At 50.9% G+C, this 20,088-nt stretch overlaps 1 protein-coding gene across 3 annotated transcripts; it reads right to left on the bottom strand.

The window, feature by feature from the left end:
- Nucleotides 1-544: 544 nt before the first annotated feature.
- LOC124235884 (zinc finger and SCAN domain-containing protein 20-like) lies at nucleotides 545-13,128 on the bottom strand. 3 transcript variants are annotated; one of them, XM_046654408.1, is made up of 9 exons: nucleotides 12,764-13,128; nucleotides 11,443-11,954; nucleotides 10,609-10,693; nucleotides 9,902-9,978; nucleotides 9,105-9,186; nucleotides 7,874-8,638; nucleotides 7,039-7,479; nucleotides 6,151-6,258; nucleotides 545-4,964 (listed from the first exon to the last, which is right to left on the bottom strand). In XM_046654408.1, exons 2-9 carry the CDS (start codon nucleotides 11,842-11,844, stop codon nucleotides 3,928-3,930), a joined length of 2,997 nt encoding a protein of 998 aa, XP_046510364.1. In that variant the 5' UTR covers nucleotides 11,845-11,954; nucleotides 12,764-13,128; the 3' UTR covers nucleotides 545-3,927. The 3 variants fall into 3 exon arrangements, with proteins under 3 accessions (XP_046510364.1, XP_046510366.1, XP_046510365.1); XM_046654410.1 differs by lacking the exon at nucleotides 7,039-7,479; XM_046654409.1 differs by lacking the exon at nucleotides 12,764-13,128 and having other exon boundaries at nucleotides 10,609-10,798; nucleotides 11,443-11,527.
- Nucleotides 13,129-20,088: the final 6,960 nt, after the last annotated feature.

The following is a 20,088-nucleotide window of genomic DNA, read 5'->3' as shown; positions in this document are numbered from 1 at the left end:
GGACAGGAAGGGAGTCCCCTCGGTTTAATGGACCAGCGAGCCATTCCAGCCAGGGCACGTGGCCCAGAGCAGCTGTGGGAGACGGGATCCTGCTGCTTGCAGCAGGTTTTGATCCCGTGGGCTTTCAGCCTGTAAGCATCTCACAGGCCTGAGAGAGATGCGGTCCTTACCTAATGGGCCATGGAAGAGATTCTCAAGGGTAATTTTGACCCTACACAGTCATTTCTATGTACTGACTTTACGGCCCACCCCCTACATAAGCTGTGGCTCCCAACAGTTTGTACACTTGGGAGGCTGATATCACATGGTGGTTAAGACCCCTGCATTGGAGTCAAGCCAATCAGGGCCCAAGTCCCAGCTCTGCGTTCGGTTTCCCCCTTGTAAAGAGCCTCATCAAGGGCCGGCCCAGTGGCATAGTGGTTAAGTTCACACACTGTACTTTGGAGGCCTGGGGTTTGTGGGTTGGATCCCAGATGCAGACCTACACACTGCTCGTCAAGCCATGCTGTGGCAGTGTCCCACATACAAAATAGAGGAAGATTGGCACAGGTGTTAGTGCGGCAGACAATCTTCCTCAAGTAAAAAGAGGAGGATTGGCAACAGATGTTAGCTCAGGGCCAGTCTTCCTCACATGCGCACACACAGAAAACGCTTAATCATAGAACCACCTCGGGGGGTGGCTGAGATGGTTAAATGAGACCCTGCACTGAAGTGCTTAGTGTGGGGCCTGACATACCAGGAATAGTCGGTAAATGTAGCTGTGTTGCTTCTCACTCCACGTTCTCGACTGGAGGACTGATACAGCTGTGTTGAAGGACTGCAAAGCTGAAATCCTGGGGAAAAGTAAAAGGAGGTCACGCTCTCTGGGGGTGGAGCAGAGTTATCAAGGCAGATGAGCCGGAGCCCCCTTCTGGGCCGGCCTGGGTCACGCTCACCAGCGATAGCGGCATTTGCAAGGCCCACAGGGCCTGTTACATTCTTTGCAGACATCAGTCCCACAGTCCCCGCCCTGGGGCCTAGAGCCTAATGATAAAGTTGATAAAAACGTCTCTCCCTTTGACCATTCCACACCCAGAACTCCCTTGGAATTCATTTATTTAATAGCTTAATATACTTGTGTCAGCTTTGGCTGGCAGGATTAGTGCCCGGAAACCCAGCTCCTGTGTTTCTTGCTATCTGTAGACAAGAATAAGAACCAGTATTTTTGCTGAGTTTTTTCAGAAAAAATTTTGCAATACATAACTTGATTGATTAATGTCATCTACTGCAACATTTATAATAATATAAGTGAATTTCATGCACTCCCAGTTATAACTTTCATCTTTATTTTTATCTTGAGGAGTCTCCAAGCAAATGGCTTCCAAAAGCCACCCTGCTTGTCTGGGTGACATACTTTGAAGCTGTGACCATGAGTTTGAATTGAGTTAAAAATAGGAGCCTCCAGAACCTTGCTCACGCCAAGTACAGTGGTAGACAAAAATAAATCAGAACGCTCTTGAGCGAGATAATGGATGGCTGCAGGTTTGAATCAAACCTAGGCCACTGTGGAGACCATCCTGGTACATGTGGTTCCCTGGGAAACAGGCCCACGTGGCTGAACCACAGTTTACCTCAGTGTTTGTGGGGAGCACTCCATCTAGGAGCACTAACAGCAAACACTGCTGGAAGAAGCTGTCTGTCACGTCATGTCGCTCTGAGGATTGTAAAATACGCATCAAACATCTACAATCTCCAGCTCAGTTTTCCCATTATTTTGTTCCATTCCAAAGAAGTATGATGGCAAAAGTTTCCGAAAGGGAATCTGGTTATTTCCAGTCTTTTTATAATGCAGAGCGACGTTAGGTTTTAGTGTGATGAATTTCCCCCCAAGTAAAGACTTTCTCATTGAAAAGAGTGAAATAATTTAAAATAATCCATAGCAGATTTATTTCCTGGCCATACAAAAAATTCTAAACTCAGGGGCATGCCTGAAGTGCACTCCACTTCAGCGGCCCAGGGTTTCACCGGTTCAGATCCTGCGCGTGGACATGGCACCGCTCCTCAAGCCATGCTGAGGTGGTGTCCCACATGCCACAACTAGAAGGACCCACAACTAAACATACACAACTATGTACTGGGGGGCTTTGGGGAGAAAAAGGAAAAATAAAATCTTTAGAAAAAAAAATTCTGAACTCAAATTTCTAGGATACTTTGAAAACCATCTCCAAAAAGAGGGTCTTTGAAAAGTCTCCTCAATAACAGAAAATTGACATCCTTTGAAGGGATTCTATTTTTGGAAAGGAGATAGTGGGCAGAGCCAAGTCTCACGGATAAGAGAGATGATCAGGCCAGATAATAAACAAGCGGGTCACTCTGTCCGCATTTATTAATAAGCCTACCCATGTGTAAGACACTGCTGTATGTGCTGGAAATCCATGGATGTGAGGCTTCCTAAGGCCATTTGAAGACAATTCTTAAAGAAAAACTCTTTTTAAACTTGTAAAAAAATTAAAGAATGTCTTTAATACAACATATATTGTATTAAAATATATATATATAACAACATATAAAGCCCACAGCCCATCAAAATGACTACTTTTGACAGACACCACTTAGGTAAGTCTTTATTTCTTTAAAAAGACATTACTTAATAATCATATTTTGTAAGTCTAGTCAGATAAAATTATAATTTGTGTAGACTGTGCTTTGTTTAATAATTGATGGGTTTCTGGAAAGTTGGGAATATTTTAAAATCAAACACACAAAGGAAACTATTTTAAGAGCGAGAAACTGTGTTCCATTTATTTCCGAGCACCATTCGCTCTGTACGTCAGAGTCCTTCCAAGGGCTCTGCCGAGACGCCCAGATCTCCAGGAGCCTATTGACCTGTACGCGCCTCCCCGGAAGGATCTGAGCACAAATGGGAACTAGTGGGTTTGTCAGAGGCAGGTGACGTACAGGAACGCCTCCAACCAAGAGTCTTCTCCATCGATGCCACGGTTCGTAGTTACTGCTCTGGACGTATTTACAAACACTAAGGCTTTACCCACGTCATCATCCTGGTTCCCAGTCTTCTAGACCCAGTCTCACATTTTTAGGATACAGGATGAGCTGTAAGGCTCTCCAACAGCCCTGCTAGCCATTCGGAGTCATTCTACCACGTAAAAATTCTATTTAGGTTGAACCATAAAATTGCTGGCTTTGTGGGTCAAAAATGGCAGTCTCTCATGGTTCAACCTACTATGTTGAGAGGAAGAGGAGGTTATGGTTTAGAAAGCCAACCTCTAGTATTGATCTTTTCTTCTTTTCCCTCCTCCAAATAATCTACTAGAGCGCTTTCCTCTCAAGTAACTCCATGTCAATCCCAAGAAAAGGAATGTGGGAAAGGCAGCCAGTTCCTGGGCCCCATTCTTCCCATAGGAAGAACAGTGGAAGACCTTTAAAAACGTATTCAGTTTTATAAGTCCTTGTCCACCGCCCAGTGCTGAGAAGAAACGGCTCGGCCACTGCTGGCTCTCATGGCCACCCAGGCTGTCATCTCATGGCTGGCTCTCGTGGCCATCCAGGCTGTCAGCACACGAGGCTGGGGCCCCCTCTGTCTTTCACAGAGGGTCTCAGGGACAAGGACGTCACCCTCATGTTACCAGCTGTGAAAATTAAGGCACAGAATCACAAGGAGGACACACTGAGATGGCGATCCAGTCAAATTCAGAATTAGTCCCTGAATTCTCTAGAAATTAGCTTCCACTTCACCAGCATGGATAAGAAAGCCCTGAGTAGTATTGCATAAGCCCAGTGAGTATGTAGTGAGACGAACAAAATAGGTCTGTCAGGCTGGATCTAAATTCTCTCTGCACCTGCTATGGGTGTCGTGATACAGAATCAAGGGCAATACAAACCCTATTTTGGGCTGGATTCCGCAGTGTTTTCAGACTTGATGCTTCACAGTTATTTCTCCCACATTTGGAGCCTCTCTCCCACGTGGGTCCTCCGATGGGCACTAAAGTGTGAGCTGTTGTTGAATCGCCTTCCACAGTCAGCACACGCATAGGGCTTCTCTCCCGTGTGGATCCTCTGGTGGATAATAAGACTTGAGCTCTGATTGAAGCTCTTCCCACACTCTCCGCATTTGTAGGGTCTCTCTCCAGTGTGAATGCGCCGGTGGGTAATGAGGTTTGAGCGGTCGCTGAAACTCTTCCCGCATTCAAGACACTCGTAGGGTTTTTCTCCTGTGTGGATCCTCTGGTGGCTGGTGAGAGTGGAGCTCTTACTGAACTTTTTCCCGCACTCAGGGCACTGGTAGGGTTTGTCGCCAGTGTGCGTTCGCCAGTGGGCGCTGAAGTGCGAGCTACTGGTGAAACTTTTTCCACACTCACTACACTTATGGGGTTTCTCTCCTGTGTGGATTCTCTGGTGCATGATAAGGCTTGAGCTCTGGTTGAAGCTTTTCCAGCACTCTCCACATTTATAGGGCTTTTCTACAGTGTGGATTGTCTGGTGAGCCGTGAGGTTAGGGTGATCGCTGAAGCCTTTCCCACAGGCGGGGCACGCGCAGGGCTTCCCCCCGGTGTGCATCCTCTGCTGGCAAACCAGACGGCGGCTCCGGGCACAGCTCCTCCCACAGCAGCCACATTTGTAAGGCCTTTTCTCTCCACTGTGGGCGAACCTGTGGGCGGCTGAGTGTGAGCTCTGGCTGGAATGTTTTCCACATTCACAGTGTGTGTTGGATTTTTCTTCTACATAGGTTCCCTGAGGACCTATGAATTTACCTAAGTCTCTTTCTGGAGGAGAGAGCCACCCTTGTCCATCTTCTAAGGGTATTTCCCGTTGCTTTTCTGCCTCATATTCACTTTCCTGGTCTTTCTTCCAATTAAAGGACTGGGAGACATCCATTTTGGATCTTTCTAACAACGCCCCGGGGAGTCCTACTTCCTCTGAAATGTCCTGGCTCAAGTTCTCCTCATTCTCTGTCCTTGTTTCAGGATCTGAAAGGATGAGATAAGATGCAAATGTAACTTGTTTTCTGAGTTCAGAAGAATGGAAACACTGTAAAAGAGGGCCTCACTAGATGCTTAGAAACAAGTTATTGGTGGTGACAGATGGAGCACAGTCAACCTTCCATCACCCGGGAATGAATAACCTGGAATGTGGCTGAAGCACGCTTAAGACCAGCAGACGTCCAGGCTCCCTCCCTCCCTCGGTGTCTAAACAAGAGGGTCACGTGGAGAAAGGCTGAGAACAAGGAGGGAGACAGGTCCAGGCCCATTCTCCTTCTTCAGTCACAGCCCCTCCCCACTCCCCAGAGGCTCTGCCCCCAAGCTTGGCTCCTCCTCCCTGCCCACTGGCCTGTGGACTAGCCACCAGTACTAAGAAGCTCCCTTTCTCTTCTGGATGCTGCCTTCTAGGTGGAGGGACACGCCTTCAACAATTCTCCTGCCTCTCCCCATTCCCTTCCTCAGAGAGGGAGGGATGACTGATCAACAAGGAGCTGCGTGCACGTGCTCAGATCCGCAGCGAAGGCTGTCCCTGCAGGGCAAGGCTGTGCTTGGCTAGCGCAGCCTCCGGCTCGACTCTGGGGTCAGTGTTAGGCCGTCCACTGTGGCCGCACATCTCAGCCCCATTCTCCACCAGTTAGAAAGCTGCCGTTTGATCTCAATGCCTTACTCTGATGTCTCGCTCAGCTGGGCTGGAATCTGAGTGGGGAAGAACAGCACTCTTTATCGGATCCCTTAAAATTCCAGCAAAATTACTGAGCCCCACCAAGAGGGGAGCTCCTCTTAAGCATGGGAATTTCACCCCTCCAATAATCAAGGTGGACCGTCGTTTGAATTTGGGGTCATCCATGCTCACTTTTTCTATTAACCTGGTTAAGTGATAGTTAATTATAGTTAAAATTCAGATTGAAATTTAAGAGGGAAATCAAAAACATTAATTACTTGTTTGTCTATATTAGGTGACTAAGGGGAACAGACTTTCCTGGGCACCACCTGCTTCTCTGTTCTTCTCCCAAATCCCGTAGTTTCAGCCCCAGAGAACAATAAGCCGGGAAATACGGGAAGGCCAAGGGCCTGCGCTCCTCTCCCAGGCTCGCCCGGTGCTGGCCTGTCCATGTCCAGAATTCCAGGTCTGCCTTCTTTGCTAGTGGAATACTAGCTTTCACTCATTTCCCACCTGCAGAGGAGGTTTCCCGAATTTCCTCGAAGACCCAGGGACCGTGACTCCAGAGCTCTGCACTTCTCTCCAGCCTTGAGAGCCCATCTGGCTGGGGACGTGGAAGCCCTGTGCAAGGAAAGGCAAGAAGGGACGGGAGTGCTTGTGTAATTTGCTTTCATTCTCATATCTGGAAGGAGAATGGAAGCACCTCCCAGAAAGGTCTAGTTTTTGGAAGAAAAAGTTTAGTTAATGACTCAGGAAATTTGCCCCCTTAAGTGAGGAGACAGGGCAACGTGCTTACCTATTTTAACAATAATTAGAACGATGATGGTAGTGAAAGCTAACATTTGCTGAGTGCTAACAATGTGCCAGGGTCCTCACGACAGCCCAGTGGGGTAGATACCATCACCACGTCCACGTTACAGACGGGAAGATGGAGGCTCGGGGTGTGCAACCAACTCGCCCAAGAGCAGACAAGTCTTTAAGTGGCCGACTGTTGTATATAATATGCCCAGAGTTCACATCTGTGGGGGACTTGAGATGGAAACAAACAACTAAAACTTTAAGTGACGCTGACCTCTCTGCCCCCTGTTTCTATAATGTTGTTACTGAATGAGGCAGGGAATCCCTTTGCTGGAGAGCAGACCAAACCCTCATAACTGTCTTCGTGAGTCACCCCAGGCTGCTGGTTCAGGGCACAGTCGATTCTAGCAATATTTGAGGACAGGCAGTAAATACTGTTCCTCTAAAGAAACCAACAATTCTCCTGACGAGCCTTTCCAGATAGAGGTTAGTGACAGCGAGTGACAGACAGCAATCAGCCTGTCTCCATGCACGGTCCCTAATGCTTCCCGCGGGCCTCCGTCTTTCCTGCTGTTCCGAGGCGCACTGGGGAGGAGAGCTTACCACTGGGCCTCGTCCTCAAAGCCGGGGGGCCAAGGCTCCTGGGCTCCTCTTCCGCTTTGTTACCATCCCCTGTCACACCTTCCAGCATTGCCTTCGAGTTCTCTTTGGAGTCCCCTCGATCCTGCAGAAGGCCCCCCGCCACCTCTAAGGCGTCAAAGGTGTTGGTGAGGGCCCAGGGACCCAGCAGGGCATCCATCTCGTCATAGAAGGGGCAGGTGCCTGGAGCGTGGATGCTCCTGGCTTTGCGGTAGTTGGTCTGGAGGTTTTTGAACCGGTAGCGACACTGCTCCAGGGTCCGTAAGAAACCACATGCCCGCAGCCGCTCGGCCACAAGCCGGTACACTTGGCGGTTCTGATGGCAGGTGCGGAGTTTCTCATGAATGTAGGGCTCACCGAGAATTCCCAGGAAAATTTTAGTTTCTTCATAGCCCCAGTGCACACCTGGGGCAAAGGGGCAGAGGTGAGCTAAGACAGGTGGCTGGTCTGTAATGAACGCAACAGAAGACCCCCACTCCCGCCCACAGCACATTAGTGATTTCCCGAGAAATCATCCAGTGGGCTCTTCCCTCCGTGACAGGACTTGTTCTAACGTTATGCACATATTTATTTTTATACTTATAAACATTATTCTTATATAATAGTTCTTTTTCTCTATTACATAAGTGAACAAAGGCTTTCTCATTTATATATAAAAACAGTCTTTCCTTGCCCTTTCCAAACTATTGTAATACACACCGAATCCACATGGTGCCTCAAAAATAACTGGTTGCAATGAGGTTCTTTCCAAACCCCGCTAACAACTAGGGCTTCCCCTCTTGCTCATGTAAGGGCTTACCAGTAGGGCTCCGAAACAGGGCTGGGAGACCAGGGCTTGCAGACCCTTCTTCAGCGCCCAGTTCTTCCCCCTCAGAATCGTCCGTCACAGCCTCTGAAGGCCCTTCTACAGATGCTGCTCTGCGGCCCAGGCTCCGCCCCTGCTTCTCTGATCCGCCTCCTAACACAGCCTTGGCCAGCGCTGCCGCCTCCTGGTCCCAGCAACCACTCTGCAGCTCTTCATGCTCTGTGTCATGGTCCCTCTGCCCAAGCACACCCCCTGCCACCTCTAGAACGGAGGTGGCAGCCCGTGGGCACATGAGGGCATCCATCTCATCATAGAAGGGGCAGGTGTCTGGCATATGAGTGCTCCTGGCTTTGCGGTAGTTGGTCTGGAGGTTTTTGAACCGGTAGCGACACTGCTCCAAGGTCCGCAGGAAGCCGCGCTCTCGCAGCCGCTCGGCCACAAGCCGGTAGACTTGGCGGTTCCGATGGTATGTGCGGAGTTTCTCGTGGATCCAGGACTCACTGAGAATATCCAGAAAAGTCTTCGTTTCCTCATAGCCCCAATGCACCCCTGCCACCTTCTCATCCTCCAGACCCTGCCACTCCAGCTCGTCCCAGGTCTTGGCTTTTCTCAAGATGGGCCCCTGGCCAGGCTTGACTCTTCCCGCCGCCACCAGGGTGTCTCTCACACTCTCATCTCTGGAGTGCTGAAGATCTGGGCTCTCTGGGCTTTCCTCCTGCTCCATGTGGGAGCTCACACTGGGTCTGTGGGCCGGGAAATCTGTTTGCAGGGAGACAAACGAAGACATGATGGCTTAGTGAGTCTAATTCCCACTACTTTATATGCCAAGGAGGGGAGATAGTAATTTTTTAAAAAAATCTAAGGGGATTCTTGGGAAGGTTCAGTGACAGTAATATTAAGGACTACTGTGAGGGGACAATAAGAAAAACATCTGGGCTCAAATCTATAACTTATATCCATATTCATCTACCCTGTAACAAATAAATTCAGGCAGCTGCCAAAGGCTTTACTGATCTTCTGTCTAAGATGAGCTTCAATCTAATATACTTTCTAGTCTCAAGAAAATCATCCTAGACAGCACAGACTGTGATAATGGATGTATACGTCCTTTTCAAGCAGGACTAAAGGAAGGATCTGAAAAGTTCAGCCCAAAAGGGTCTGGAGTGGTGAATGCTACAGAAACCCCACAGCTCACTTTAACTCCACAGGAAAAAGCTGGTCTTACCTAGCAAGGCCCCCTTGGCAGAATTCTCCCAAGTTACTTCCCGGTGGCTCCTCTGTCCAGATTCCAGTTGCCTCTGTGCCTCCTGGGAGACATACACAGTCACATCACCAAACGTCACCAACTCCTGAGAAAACCTAACACCCCTACCCAAAACACACTGCCGTAGGACAAAACGACTCTGTATAGCCTGGGTCAGAGGCAGGTGGCAAAACGGACTCAGAAGAAACTAAAACGTGAGTTCCTGTGGCTTTTAAATGCAATGAGAGGGGCAAGGAGTGGGAGAAGGGGGAGAGAGAGAGAAAAGGAAGAAATAAGCTAATATTTACTGAACATCTACGCTCTGTGCCAGAAACTCTTCATACTTGTTCAGAGTTACACAGTGAGGATGTGCCACAGCCGGGATTTGAACTCAGGCTGTCTGCCTCTGAAGCTTTGGTTTCTCCCACTTCACAATCCTGCATGCCGTTTGGGCAAGATCCAGATACAGAAAGAAGGAAGTAACCCTTACCTCTAAGGCAAATAAGCAAATCAGGATAATCTGACAGTCTCAGGGTGCAGGAAAAGAATGACTTTAATATGACCCTTCACTACCTCAGCCGTGGTGCTGTCTCATATGAGGAAGGAGATCTGGGCAGCATTTTGCAGGCTGATGACATTTCGGAGCCTTATCTGTAAAGTCACGGGGCCTCCGTCCTGGGTAAAACTCCTTTGGAATTTCTGATAGGTGAGAGGGTTGGTGCAGAGGGCCCCACTCGAGCAGCAAAAGGTAACTCAAGTTAGAGAAAAGCCTGGCTCACCTGGGAGCTGCTCATCATCCTCTGGTCACCACTGCTCTCTTCCACAGGAAGGCCCAGAGCACAAGCATCAGGCAGGGCTGAGGGAAGAGAGAGGAGCTGCTAGAGGACAACGGTTCTCAACAGCCCCCAGCCCAAATGAGTTCAGAAGTAGAAGAGTCTTTCTCTTTCTCCTAGTGTCTACTCTGTGCCATCAAAGGAGAGTTGGCAAAAAACCTAAATGACACATTTCTAAGGGGAGAGTTCCAGATCTTCCCCCTCCATATCCACCCCGGTTACTGACTGTCAGGGTTTTATGATTTCTTTCTTCAGTTCTGATAACACTTGAATCACCTGGACTGGTTTGGGGACACACATACCTGTTGTGAAAATTACTGCACTTGAGTTTAACCCTACCCTGTGCCTTTCCCACTAACCAGGCCTAAAAGCAGTACCCAACCTAACCTGCTGGGACCAGCAACCTCAGTCACATGAGGAGAGGTGCCATAGGCCCCCCGATGCCGTTTCATATAACATGCCAGCCAAGGTCCTTCTTTCCGTGGAGACGCCTAGTTAGGATCCCACTATTCGAGTGCTCAGCCTCAGTTCATGCGCCACCTCCTCCAAGGGGAAGGAGCTGTGCCCTCGACCCCACTTGCTGCACTCAGAGGGCACTTTCACACCTTCCCCACAGAATGGCCCCCCTTCCTCCCCACACTGCCGCTTCTTACCACTCTTGTGGAAGCATAGAACTTCTACTCCGGGGTCGTGGTTCAATTGTTCTTCTGGTTCTGGCTGTGAGTTCTTCACCATTGCCTAGAACAGACACGTGGATTCTGGGTATGCTTGCTTCAGATGGATGTTTAGGGAACCCCGTTCTGGTCCTGAGGGTTCCTTCTCCACTGAGAGCAACTCCTGCCCCTGTTCAAGGACTAGAAGTGGTCAAAATGCTGTAGGCACTAAAACCCAATTATCCCAAGGCACAAAGCAGCAAAGGGGCAGTCAGTCTCATGCACATCACTGCAGGGGCCGTAAGGAGTGGGGATGTGGGAGGCTTCATAGAGATAAGGTCTGGAACCCAGGCCCATGGCAATCTGCCCCCCGACTCTCCTGGAGCTGCTCCCATCAACCCCTAGGCAAGACTCAGAGAGCCAACCAATACAGCTATTTTGCAATAGGACCCAAAGGCTCAATAATGTCAATAAAGACCAGCGAAGCCCCTTGCTTCAGGCTAGCTGCCGCTGAGGGACAGCTGTTCTCCAAACAGAAAACAGCTTTTATGTGCTCCCCCTTGACCAGAGTGGTGCTCAAGCTATTTTAAGCTATTCTCTTACTGAAAGGCAGGGACTACCAACACTCACACCAACCAACCTTGTGCATTCTCTAAAGAGTCAGTCTCAACTTGGAAGGACAATGCCAGCTACCAGGCCCAGGAAATAAGCAAATTCCACTTTGACACAAACAGCCAAGTACCGGACAGCACCCATACTGCTGCCAACCAGAGGCGGCTCTGTCTCGCACATTCCTCTGTTTTAACCACTTAGACCCAGGCTCCCATTTCTCACCTGTAGCCCCTGTCTTCCAGGTTCTTTCTGCAAGTCTTCCACCAGGCCCACTGCCTCCTCTCCACTTTCTGGATGCTTTTGTCTAACCCAGATCTGGAGCTCCTGGGGAAGGACAGTCAGGAACTGCTCCAGGACTAGCAACTCCAAGATCTGCTCTTTCGTACACTTCTCTGGTCTCAGCCACTGACGGCAGAGCGTCCGGAGTTGGATGAGGGCCTCCCGGGGTCCAGATGCTTCTTGATAACGGAAATGCCAAAAGCGCTGGCAGGAGGTCTCTGGTCCGGGGTTACTCCGTTGAAGGGAAGTTTCCTGCACCCAGGCGGAATCTTCTTCCAGCTTCACTATTCGAAGCTCTTCTTGTACTTGAGAAGCCGGGATTTCTTGGTCCACAGACACAGCCATAGTTCAGCTCAGAGAAGAACCTTGCAACTGTGCTTTGAAGCCCAAACCTTTTCTTTTGCCTCACTGGGAAGCCACCTTCAGACAGGAGTCACTACGTACGACTTGAAATTCTAGAGCCAGAGACATACATTACAGAGCGAACGTTAGTGAAAATCACAAGTGTTAGCCCAGTAGGATTGAGGTGAAGAAAAGAGCCTTCCCTTCCTCCCCTCCCCATGTCCTGGTGCCCCTGGGGTCTAGCCGTCGGTCACTCGGGGAGGAAGCTCCAAGAGTTCGACGGGAGGGGTCAAGGGGTGATCTGCTTGGAAAGTAGGGGAGGTTGAAGCTGTGCTTGCACAGCGATTGACTTAAGGCTGAGAAAATGTCAAGTATCCATACTGAAGAATGAGGATGGGCTGCTGGAAAGAAGAGGGACAACAAGCCACCCACTCTCGCAAGCCACTGGCCTTCCGAGCGTTGCAAAGTGCATGCGCAGGACAAGCTCGAGACAGGACGGCGCACACGGTAGCAGCACCATGGAGAGCAGCACCTGGAGGAGCTGGCTCGCCGATCGCGCGGGCGGTGTACGCGCTCCGGCCGCTAAACGGCCCCCGGTCTTGGCCGGGTTCTCAGCTTTGGGCGCCCCGTGCAGGGTTCCTCAGTCCTGAGGCTTCATAACTCTCTCCCAGACGGGGAGAGTCACCAGGGGTCAGGGTACAAGCTTCAAGAGCAAGGATAACAAAAACAGACTCGCAGGAAGTTCGAGTTGGAGGGAAAGTTGAGATACTCAGCCCTCAACTTCCCCAAAGCGGAGACAATCACGGCTCAGAGACCCCCAGGGACTTGTCCAAGGCCACACAGCCGGCTGATGGCAGGGAACGGACAGCGGCTCGGCCGTCTGACCGCGGACTGGGTGACCAGCCCGCAGAGCGTGACTTACACTGCAACGCTGCTCTGCTGCGCGGGCGACCTTCTCTGGAAGCTTTATGGGGTCAAGGAGGGCCGGGGCGCGGCTACAGGGCCACGGTCGCCCCCGCTGGGCCCGGGGGGCGGCGAGAAGGAGGGCGCCGCCAGCACGAGGGGTGCATCCCGCCCCGGGCGCGCTCGCGGGGACGCGCAGCCTGGGCCGGAGGCCGCCGGACCCCTGGTCTCGGCCCGGCCACGCCCACCCGGCGACGGCGGCCCAGGCCCGAGCTGAGAGCCGCTCCCGCACGCCGAGGCCCTGCAACTACGGGCGGCCTGGCCCCGCGGGACCTTCCCCGCGGCCGCGCAATGTCCCCACAGGACGCTCGAACCCGGAGTCCAGACCCGGGGTCTCGGCATTCGGACGTCCACTAAACACCGGAAGCGGAAACGCGATCCGTGAAGGAGTCGGTCTTCTCCGGACTACATTTCCCATAGGCCTCCGCCTACGCCCCAGACTGACAGCAGCATTAACCAATAAACTGTGGGGATGGTTTAGGGGCCTATTTGTTTCGGAGGAAGGATTGATGATGGGTGGGACTTTCCCACATGCTGGGTTTCGGGGTCCCGAGCAACGACTAGAAGTGACCCAGCGGAGAGGGTGTGGTCCTACCTCGCTTCCCGCTTCCCGCGGGAATTAGGAGAGGTGGCGGCCTCTCGCGCTGCGCAGCCCAGGGGACGCTGAGAGAGAGGACCTTTTCCAAAGCGTGTGCCTTGCAGCTGAGAGCGGGTGTTTATCCCTGTTAATCCCTCTTTATCCCTATTATGCAGGCGAATAAACCCAGGCAGCTTGGGCCCGAGGTCTCTCAGTGTGGAGATGAGACGCCAATTCAGATTTTTTGCCACTTAAGAAAGTACTTTTCTGGCATGGTTGTCCACTGTGGTAATTCTTCACCACCACAATCCTCCCGCTCACCCGAGACACACACACATCCTCATTTCCTGGGTGCACAGTCCTGGGAGGATCAAGATGAATACCATGGATGCGTATTCATTCATCAATTGTGGAGCATCTGCTTTAGGCCAAGCAAAACACACCCTCCTCTTAAGGAGACCGAGCAGTCCAGCAGAGGATGCATTTTCTAAAATGCGGCCGTGAAGGACCCAAATAACTCCAATGCAGTGTGATAAGTGCTAAATGGAGGTGCGTTCAAAGTAAATGACTGGAAAGAAATACTGGAGAGCGGCTGAGAAAGCCCAGGAGGGCAGGAGGTGCAGTCTCAGGGAAAGGGGCAGGAAAATGTATTTTATTGAGCACCCACATTGCATATTTAATCTGGTTTGGTTCTGACAATGAATCCTGCAAAGTGGGTCCCGCTCCCTATTTAAAAGATGAAAGGTCCAAAATCCGGTCGAAGGTGGGTGGAGCTGTGGTTCCCCTCACAGGAGGGGCAGCCTGTGGGAAGGACAGGATGACGAGAGGGGCTCTTCAGACAGTCCTCAATCCAGTTGGGAGCCTGGCCATGGAGATTTCTTCTATCCTCTGCTCTTGGGAACGGGTGTTCGGAGAGGGCTAGTGCGGAAACTCAGGCCAGCGCTTCCACGCACACACACCTAGCTTTCAAACCCTTCCTGGGACCAGCCTGGAAGTTCCACGGGTCTGCCTCAGGGACCGGCTAGGTGGGGCAAGAGCCTAGCCCAAGAGAGGGCTTTGGGTTCCCACCGAGCCATCAGAGCAGCTCTGCTTTTATGTTTTCTATTACTGGAGGACTTCACTTGAAAAGACGGTCTACTGTTAAAAAAATAAAATAAAATAAAATTGAAAATTACTAATCCAATCCATGCCCCGTTCCCTTAACTCAGGGATCTCCTGAGCACATGGAACTTTCACCGGAGGCAAGATCAAGCATGGAAAGGGCAGCCCCAAACACAACTCATCACCTTCACCATCAACACCATACCCCGTACTTCAAGGGAGAAGACAAGCATGCATGTCCTCGAGCTGTGAGCCACAGTCCCGAAAGAATGGGACTAAAGGGCCCCCCATTGTCTACATAGATGAGATGCTTGCCTACTTGCAGCTTCCTGGTCCCTCAGAGGACAGCTGGTCTCAGAAACCGAGACAGGTCCATTCTTTGTGAAAGCACCCTCCATCTAGGTCAGAGCTGTCAATGCCACAGAGAATAGGGTTTCAAGGTCACTGCCATACAGAGTGACTAAACTCTTCCCAGCAGCCTTCTGGAATGGGAAGAGCAAGGATTGTCAGCAATTTTGCAGATGAGGAAAAGGAGGCCTCCAGAAGTGATTTGCTCTAGTCACACTGCTAGTTAGTGGCACAGGTATGTCTAGAACCAGGTCCGTCAGGTCTCTTTGGCTCCCAGTACTCCATTCACCACACCACAAATTTCAGCACAGGAGCAGGGGGAAGAGAAACAGGATGTACTGTCTCTGAAAGCCAGCACCATAGGGGACGACTGAGAGAGGCAAATATCAACAGGCCAGTTTCAGCAAGAGTTTGGTTTCTAGATCATTGATATTTTGAGAAAAACGCTGCACAGAGGTGTTGATAAGCAGTGCATAAAGGAGACAAGGATTTCGGATGAAGGAAATAAGCTTATCCTCTAAGAGTTCAACTAATTACAGCCACACGTAATGAGCAAAAACTAATGTCTCCTAGGCCCATGGATCATCCACTTAACGCCAACTTAACCAGTGACACTAACCTATCTGCAGAAGGGGACACGTTCAGCAGGGAAACCTGGAAGGAGGCGTCAACAAGGCAATCTTGGGCACTGAGCAGACAGCACTGGGCGGCAGGGAAGAGCAGTGGGACTTTGAAGAGTACCGCTCATCACCTGAGCGGTTCACGCTGGGTCTGCCGTCCCTCACGTGACTGCCTTCTTTCATTCCACACTGATCAACCACTATCTGATCACAAAGCCACCGTTTCAGTCACCTGAGACCAGGAGCAAGGGGCGCTGTGAAGGAGGCTTGGGATAGGATGAATAATAATTGGGGTCCGGATTCTATTGGTTTCTTGGAAATTTAGTTAACAGGAGCCTACCACCCAGGCTCTGGTCATCTCTGAGTGTTGTGAGGAAATCCAGTCTCTGCTCTGGAAAGACTGGGGCCCAGAACTCGGCTGAGGTAAATTTGCCAGGATGTGCCACCCCCGGAGGCCTCTCGGCAGGCACCTCTGCCTCAGACACCAACAGCGTAACCAACAGCAGAGGCGCTGTGCCTGACAGGGCCTGTGGGCTGTGAGGGGCCCGGGCAAAGGGTCTCCTCGGAGGCAGACCCTCCCCCTCCTCCCAGGAGCAGTGCTACAGCAGATAGAAAATTCTCAGAGTTGGACCCTGAGAAGAGTGAGTAGGAGAGAGGGAGCCAGAGGCAGTTGGGCCCTGGAGCCACAGCCTGTGCGGATGCCAGAGACATGAGCTCAGGTGCACCGACTGGGCAGAAAGCCCAAGGGAATGAACCACCAGCCCTTACTCTCCATCAGTAATCTTGTCTCAGAATCTCACCATGCCCATGTAATCGTACTTCCACTTCCTCCATGGCCTTGGGCTATTGAGTCAAGAGGGTAAATAAAAGGAAAGACTCTAATATTCTGTCCAGAGATTCGAAATAGCTTAACGGGGCCAGGCAGCAGCGAGGTCAAAGGGCCCGCCATTTGAAAGCTCCAGGGCCATCTGAGAGCCTGTGGGGGCAGCATGCCCAGCACACTGGGCCCCTGAACTCCCAGGTTGAGAGACAGGACCCCCATCGGGGATAAAGGGCTGGGAAGAGCAACCGCTGTGACGTGCAAGGAAGGACCCATTACAGTTGTGGGTCATCTTGATATTAGATAGGGAGAAGACTAAAACTAGTAGCCAATATATTGTTTCTATTTTAATGTTTCATTGTTTCCTCTATTTATTCCTTCGGTGCTTCCCATGGCTTTAATAAGGCTGTGGAGTGAAGTGACTTCAGGAGTCGAGTGGTGAGGCAACAGGTGCCAGGCAAGTTACTCACTGAACCTCTCCTGAGCCTCCACCTCCTAGGCCGTAAAGAGAGGGCGCTCCCCTACCCGACAGGGTGTTGTCAAGACTGAGACCCGCACGTAGAGAGCTTAGCATAGCGCCTGTGCATGGTAACCGCTCCGTACCTTGTGTGACTATAGGCTATTATGGCTCACTGTAAATTATGAATGCAATCCACAGGGAAGGAAAATCCATGGAAAAAAAGAGGGAGTGACGTTATGACCTGCCTCAAATTGTCAAATCTCTAATAAAAGTGAGGGCGTGTGGTTGGTGGCACAAATCTGTCTAGAACCAGGTCTGTCCAGCTCCCAACACTCCCCCTACTCCATCCCAAACTTCAGAACAGGGCCACGGAGAGACAAAGTACCGACTGGGGGGCACCTGTGGGGCCGGCTGGGGTGTTGCTACACTGTTTCTTGATCTGGATGCTGGTTCCACAGGTGTGTTCAGTTTGTAAAAATTCAAGGTGAAAATTCAAGTACGCTTTTGTGCGCTGAGCTGTTATATTTCAGTAAAAAGGTTCAAACAAGGGGAACCAGCTCAGGATTTAGTGATATAAATACACTGGGATTAAAGGGTAAGAGGAAGAGAAAGTCTCTCGTTCCACTACTCGTCCAGACAGAAGAGAAGTCGATTGTGGATGACGGGCTCAGCTACATTAAAGAAGATGCGTGGTTTTCCACTGGCTTTTGATGTGCTGTGACATTTCAAAAATGTAAGTTGTGGGGCCGGCCCGGTGGTGCAGCAGTTAAGTGCACATGTTCCACTTCGGCAGCCCGGGGTTCACCAGTTCTGATCCCGGGTGTGGACATGGCACCATTTGGCAAGCCATGCTGTGGTAGGCGTCCCACATATAAAACAGAGGAAGATGGGCACAGATGTTAGCTCAGGGCCAGTCTTCCTCAGCAAAAAGAGGAGGATTGGCAGATGTTAGCTCAGGGCTAGTCTTCCTCAAAAAAAAAAAAAGAAAAGAAATATAAGTTGTTTCATTAGGATACTGGTTGGGTGGTTTTTATAAACATCTTTCACTTTGTCTCCAATGGTATTGTCACCAATACCAATAAATGGTAACTTAGGTGAGAGAACACTGAAGTTAAAACTTACATTTATCATCTCACCAAAGAACAGTGTAGGAAACCTAATCCATTTTCCAGGTCAGAATTCTGGGCTCCATCTGCCTCTTGCATTTATATGTATCTCCATGAAGCAACCCAATGGGCAAATATTGACTGAGTTCCCATCACATGCCAGGCCCTGAATTGGGTGCTGGAGACAGAGTTCGGAGCCTCACTATGGGTGTGAACATAAAGAAGAGGAATGGGGAAGAATCCACAGGGGAGACAGACGTGTAACAGGTCAATGCAGCGAGAGTGACACGCACTGAGGTGGGAGGGTGCAGGGGTGCGGTAGGCAGGGTCAAGTCTGCCAGAGAAGTGCAGGGGAGGCCAATGGAGGAGGTGGTACCCAGGCTGAGTCTTCAAAGATGTGCAGGTGTGCCCTAGGCAGACAGGGAGGCCTAGCATTCCAGAAAAAAAGAGCAGCTTGAGCAGAGAGACGAGGCAAGGCCCAGCAGGGCACATTCAGGGGGAGCTGCCAGAGGGCAAGGATGGCCAGGAGCAGAGGTCTGGTGACAAGGTTCCACAGAGGCCCCATTAGGAAGGCCTCGTCTGCCCTCCAAGGAGCATGGCCTTTCTGTAGGTGATGGGGAGCCCCAGGAGGTCTAAGTGGGTAGGGACAGGCTCAGCTGTGTGTCGTGGAGGAATGCTCACTCTGGCTATAACAAGGGGGATGGGGCAGCAGGAGGCAGGGCTGGGGGAGCTTGGGGCACCAGGAAGGGGCCATCACAGTTGTCAGGCAAGGGTTCGAACTATGCCAAACTCTTCCTGGATGGCGCTGAGGGATGTGAGGGAGGAAGGCGTCTTGGATGACTCCAGGTTTTTGGGTTGGGTGAGGCCCTGTGGATGGCAGTGCTACTCACAACAGCGAGGAAATACAGCTGTGTAAGCAGCACGCTGGTCAAGGGAGGCAGGCGGGGGAGTCGAGTTCCGGACATGCCAAGTTTGAGGCTGTAGGAAGTGCAGCTTGTGAAGAGGCTGCAGGAAGAAGACAGGAGAGGGGCACAGACTGGAGATCAAGAGAGGAAACAGCTGGTGGAGCGAGGTCCTGACCCTGGAGGGAAGCAGAAGCTAAACTCTACCGTCGGATGGAAAGTGCATCGCAGGCTGAGCAGAGGCGGCTAAGTGAGGGGCGGTCCTAGAAAAGTTTGTTGGCCTGGGGGAGGCTACACCTGACAGGTTCAGGGTTCTCGGAGGTGAGCCGAGGCTGGGAGTTGGCATGGGTCTGAGGAGCTGGGCCAGAGGGTACAAGGCGGCCATTGTGGGGAATTGGGAAAGGGAAGTGACCAAGACTTGCTCAGGTGGACCTGGGGGCCAAGCTGAGGGGGAAGCCATTGCTTTTGGCTTTTTACCATTTATTGTAGGTTTTTAATTTTCCCAAGGCTGTTCCCATGAACTTGGAAACAAACTGGTAGCAAAAACTCAGTCCCTAAATACATGCACATTTAAGGGGAAACTGTCTTCATTACAGAGACACAGATATAACTGAGTTGCCAGAAAAGATGTGGCAGAAATAGATCTGCCAGGGGGCTTGGGGCCTCTTGATGTTTTTTAGGGGAAGGAGGCCATGTCGTTCCATCCAACACAGAGCCACATGAAGGCCACTGGCTCTGACCCCTCCTGGTCTCTGCAGACCCACGCCAAGGGGAAAGCAGGACAGGAGTGAGGGACTTGCAACCTGTCTAGAACCACACTTGTCATTCCTAATTCTGCAATTCCAGCCAATCTTGTTTCCTTTTTTCCAGGATATTTTGTGTTTCTACCAGGTAGGGAGGATAAAAAAGATAGACGTTTCAAAAAGCTTACTATCAACTCTTTTCTCAAGTTGAGCCTTAAAGGGGAGAGAGAGGTAATATCTTCTACAACCCAAATTCCAGAACTTGATGTCACCTGGGAGACCATCCTACCCCCTCTCCCCAAGGGCAGGAGAGCTCTTGTACCTTCCCAGAGAGATGGAATCTTTCTCCTAGCAAAACTTCATGAAGACAGATAGTGGACTTCTTGTCACAACCTTTCCCAGGAACCTAGCAGTGATGGGACAGGAGTCCTCAAAAAATATTTGCCAAATAAGTGAAGAATGGGATTAACGATGAGGATTTCACAGCCTACATGGTTTGGCTTAACAACTGTCATCACCTGGGTTGGAAACCTCCTCCTCGTGTCTAATTTAGCTGATTCTGGATAGAGGTGCTTCCCAGGGGGAGGCCATCTGGCTCCTTAGCCAA

Source organism: Equus quagga, chromosome 2, assembly GCF_021613505.1.
Source record: "Equus quagga isolate Etosha38 chromosome 2, UCLA_HA_Equagga_1.0, whole genome shotgun sequence".
Lineage (NCBI taxonomy): Eukaryota > Metazoa > Chordata > Mammalia > Perissodactyla > Equidae > Equus > Equus quagga.
Note: the sequence above shows the minus strand (reverse complement) of the source record. Positions and strands in the feature narration are given on the sequence as shown.

What these genes read in the sequence shown, in the direction of transcription:
- LOC124235884 (XM_046654408.1), bottom strand. Translation starts at nt 11,844, where the DNA reads ATGGCTGTGTCTGTGGACCAAGAAATCCCGGCTTCTCAAGTACAAGAA. An exon ending in GGATGATGAGCAGCTCCCAG is followed by an intron (nt 9,187 to 9,901) that starts GTGAGCCAGGCT and finishes TATGTCTCCCAG; the next exon opens with GAGGCACAGAGGCAACTGGA. An exon ending in TGCCAAGGGGGCCTTGCTAG is followed by an intron (nt 8,639 to 9,104) that starts GTAAGACCAGCT and finishes CCCTGCAAACAG; the next exon opens with ATTTCCCGGCCCACAGACCC.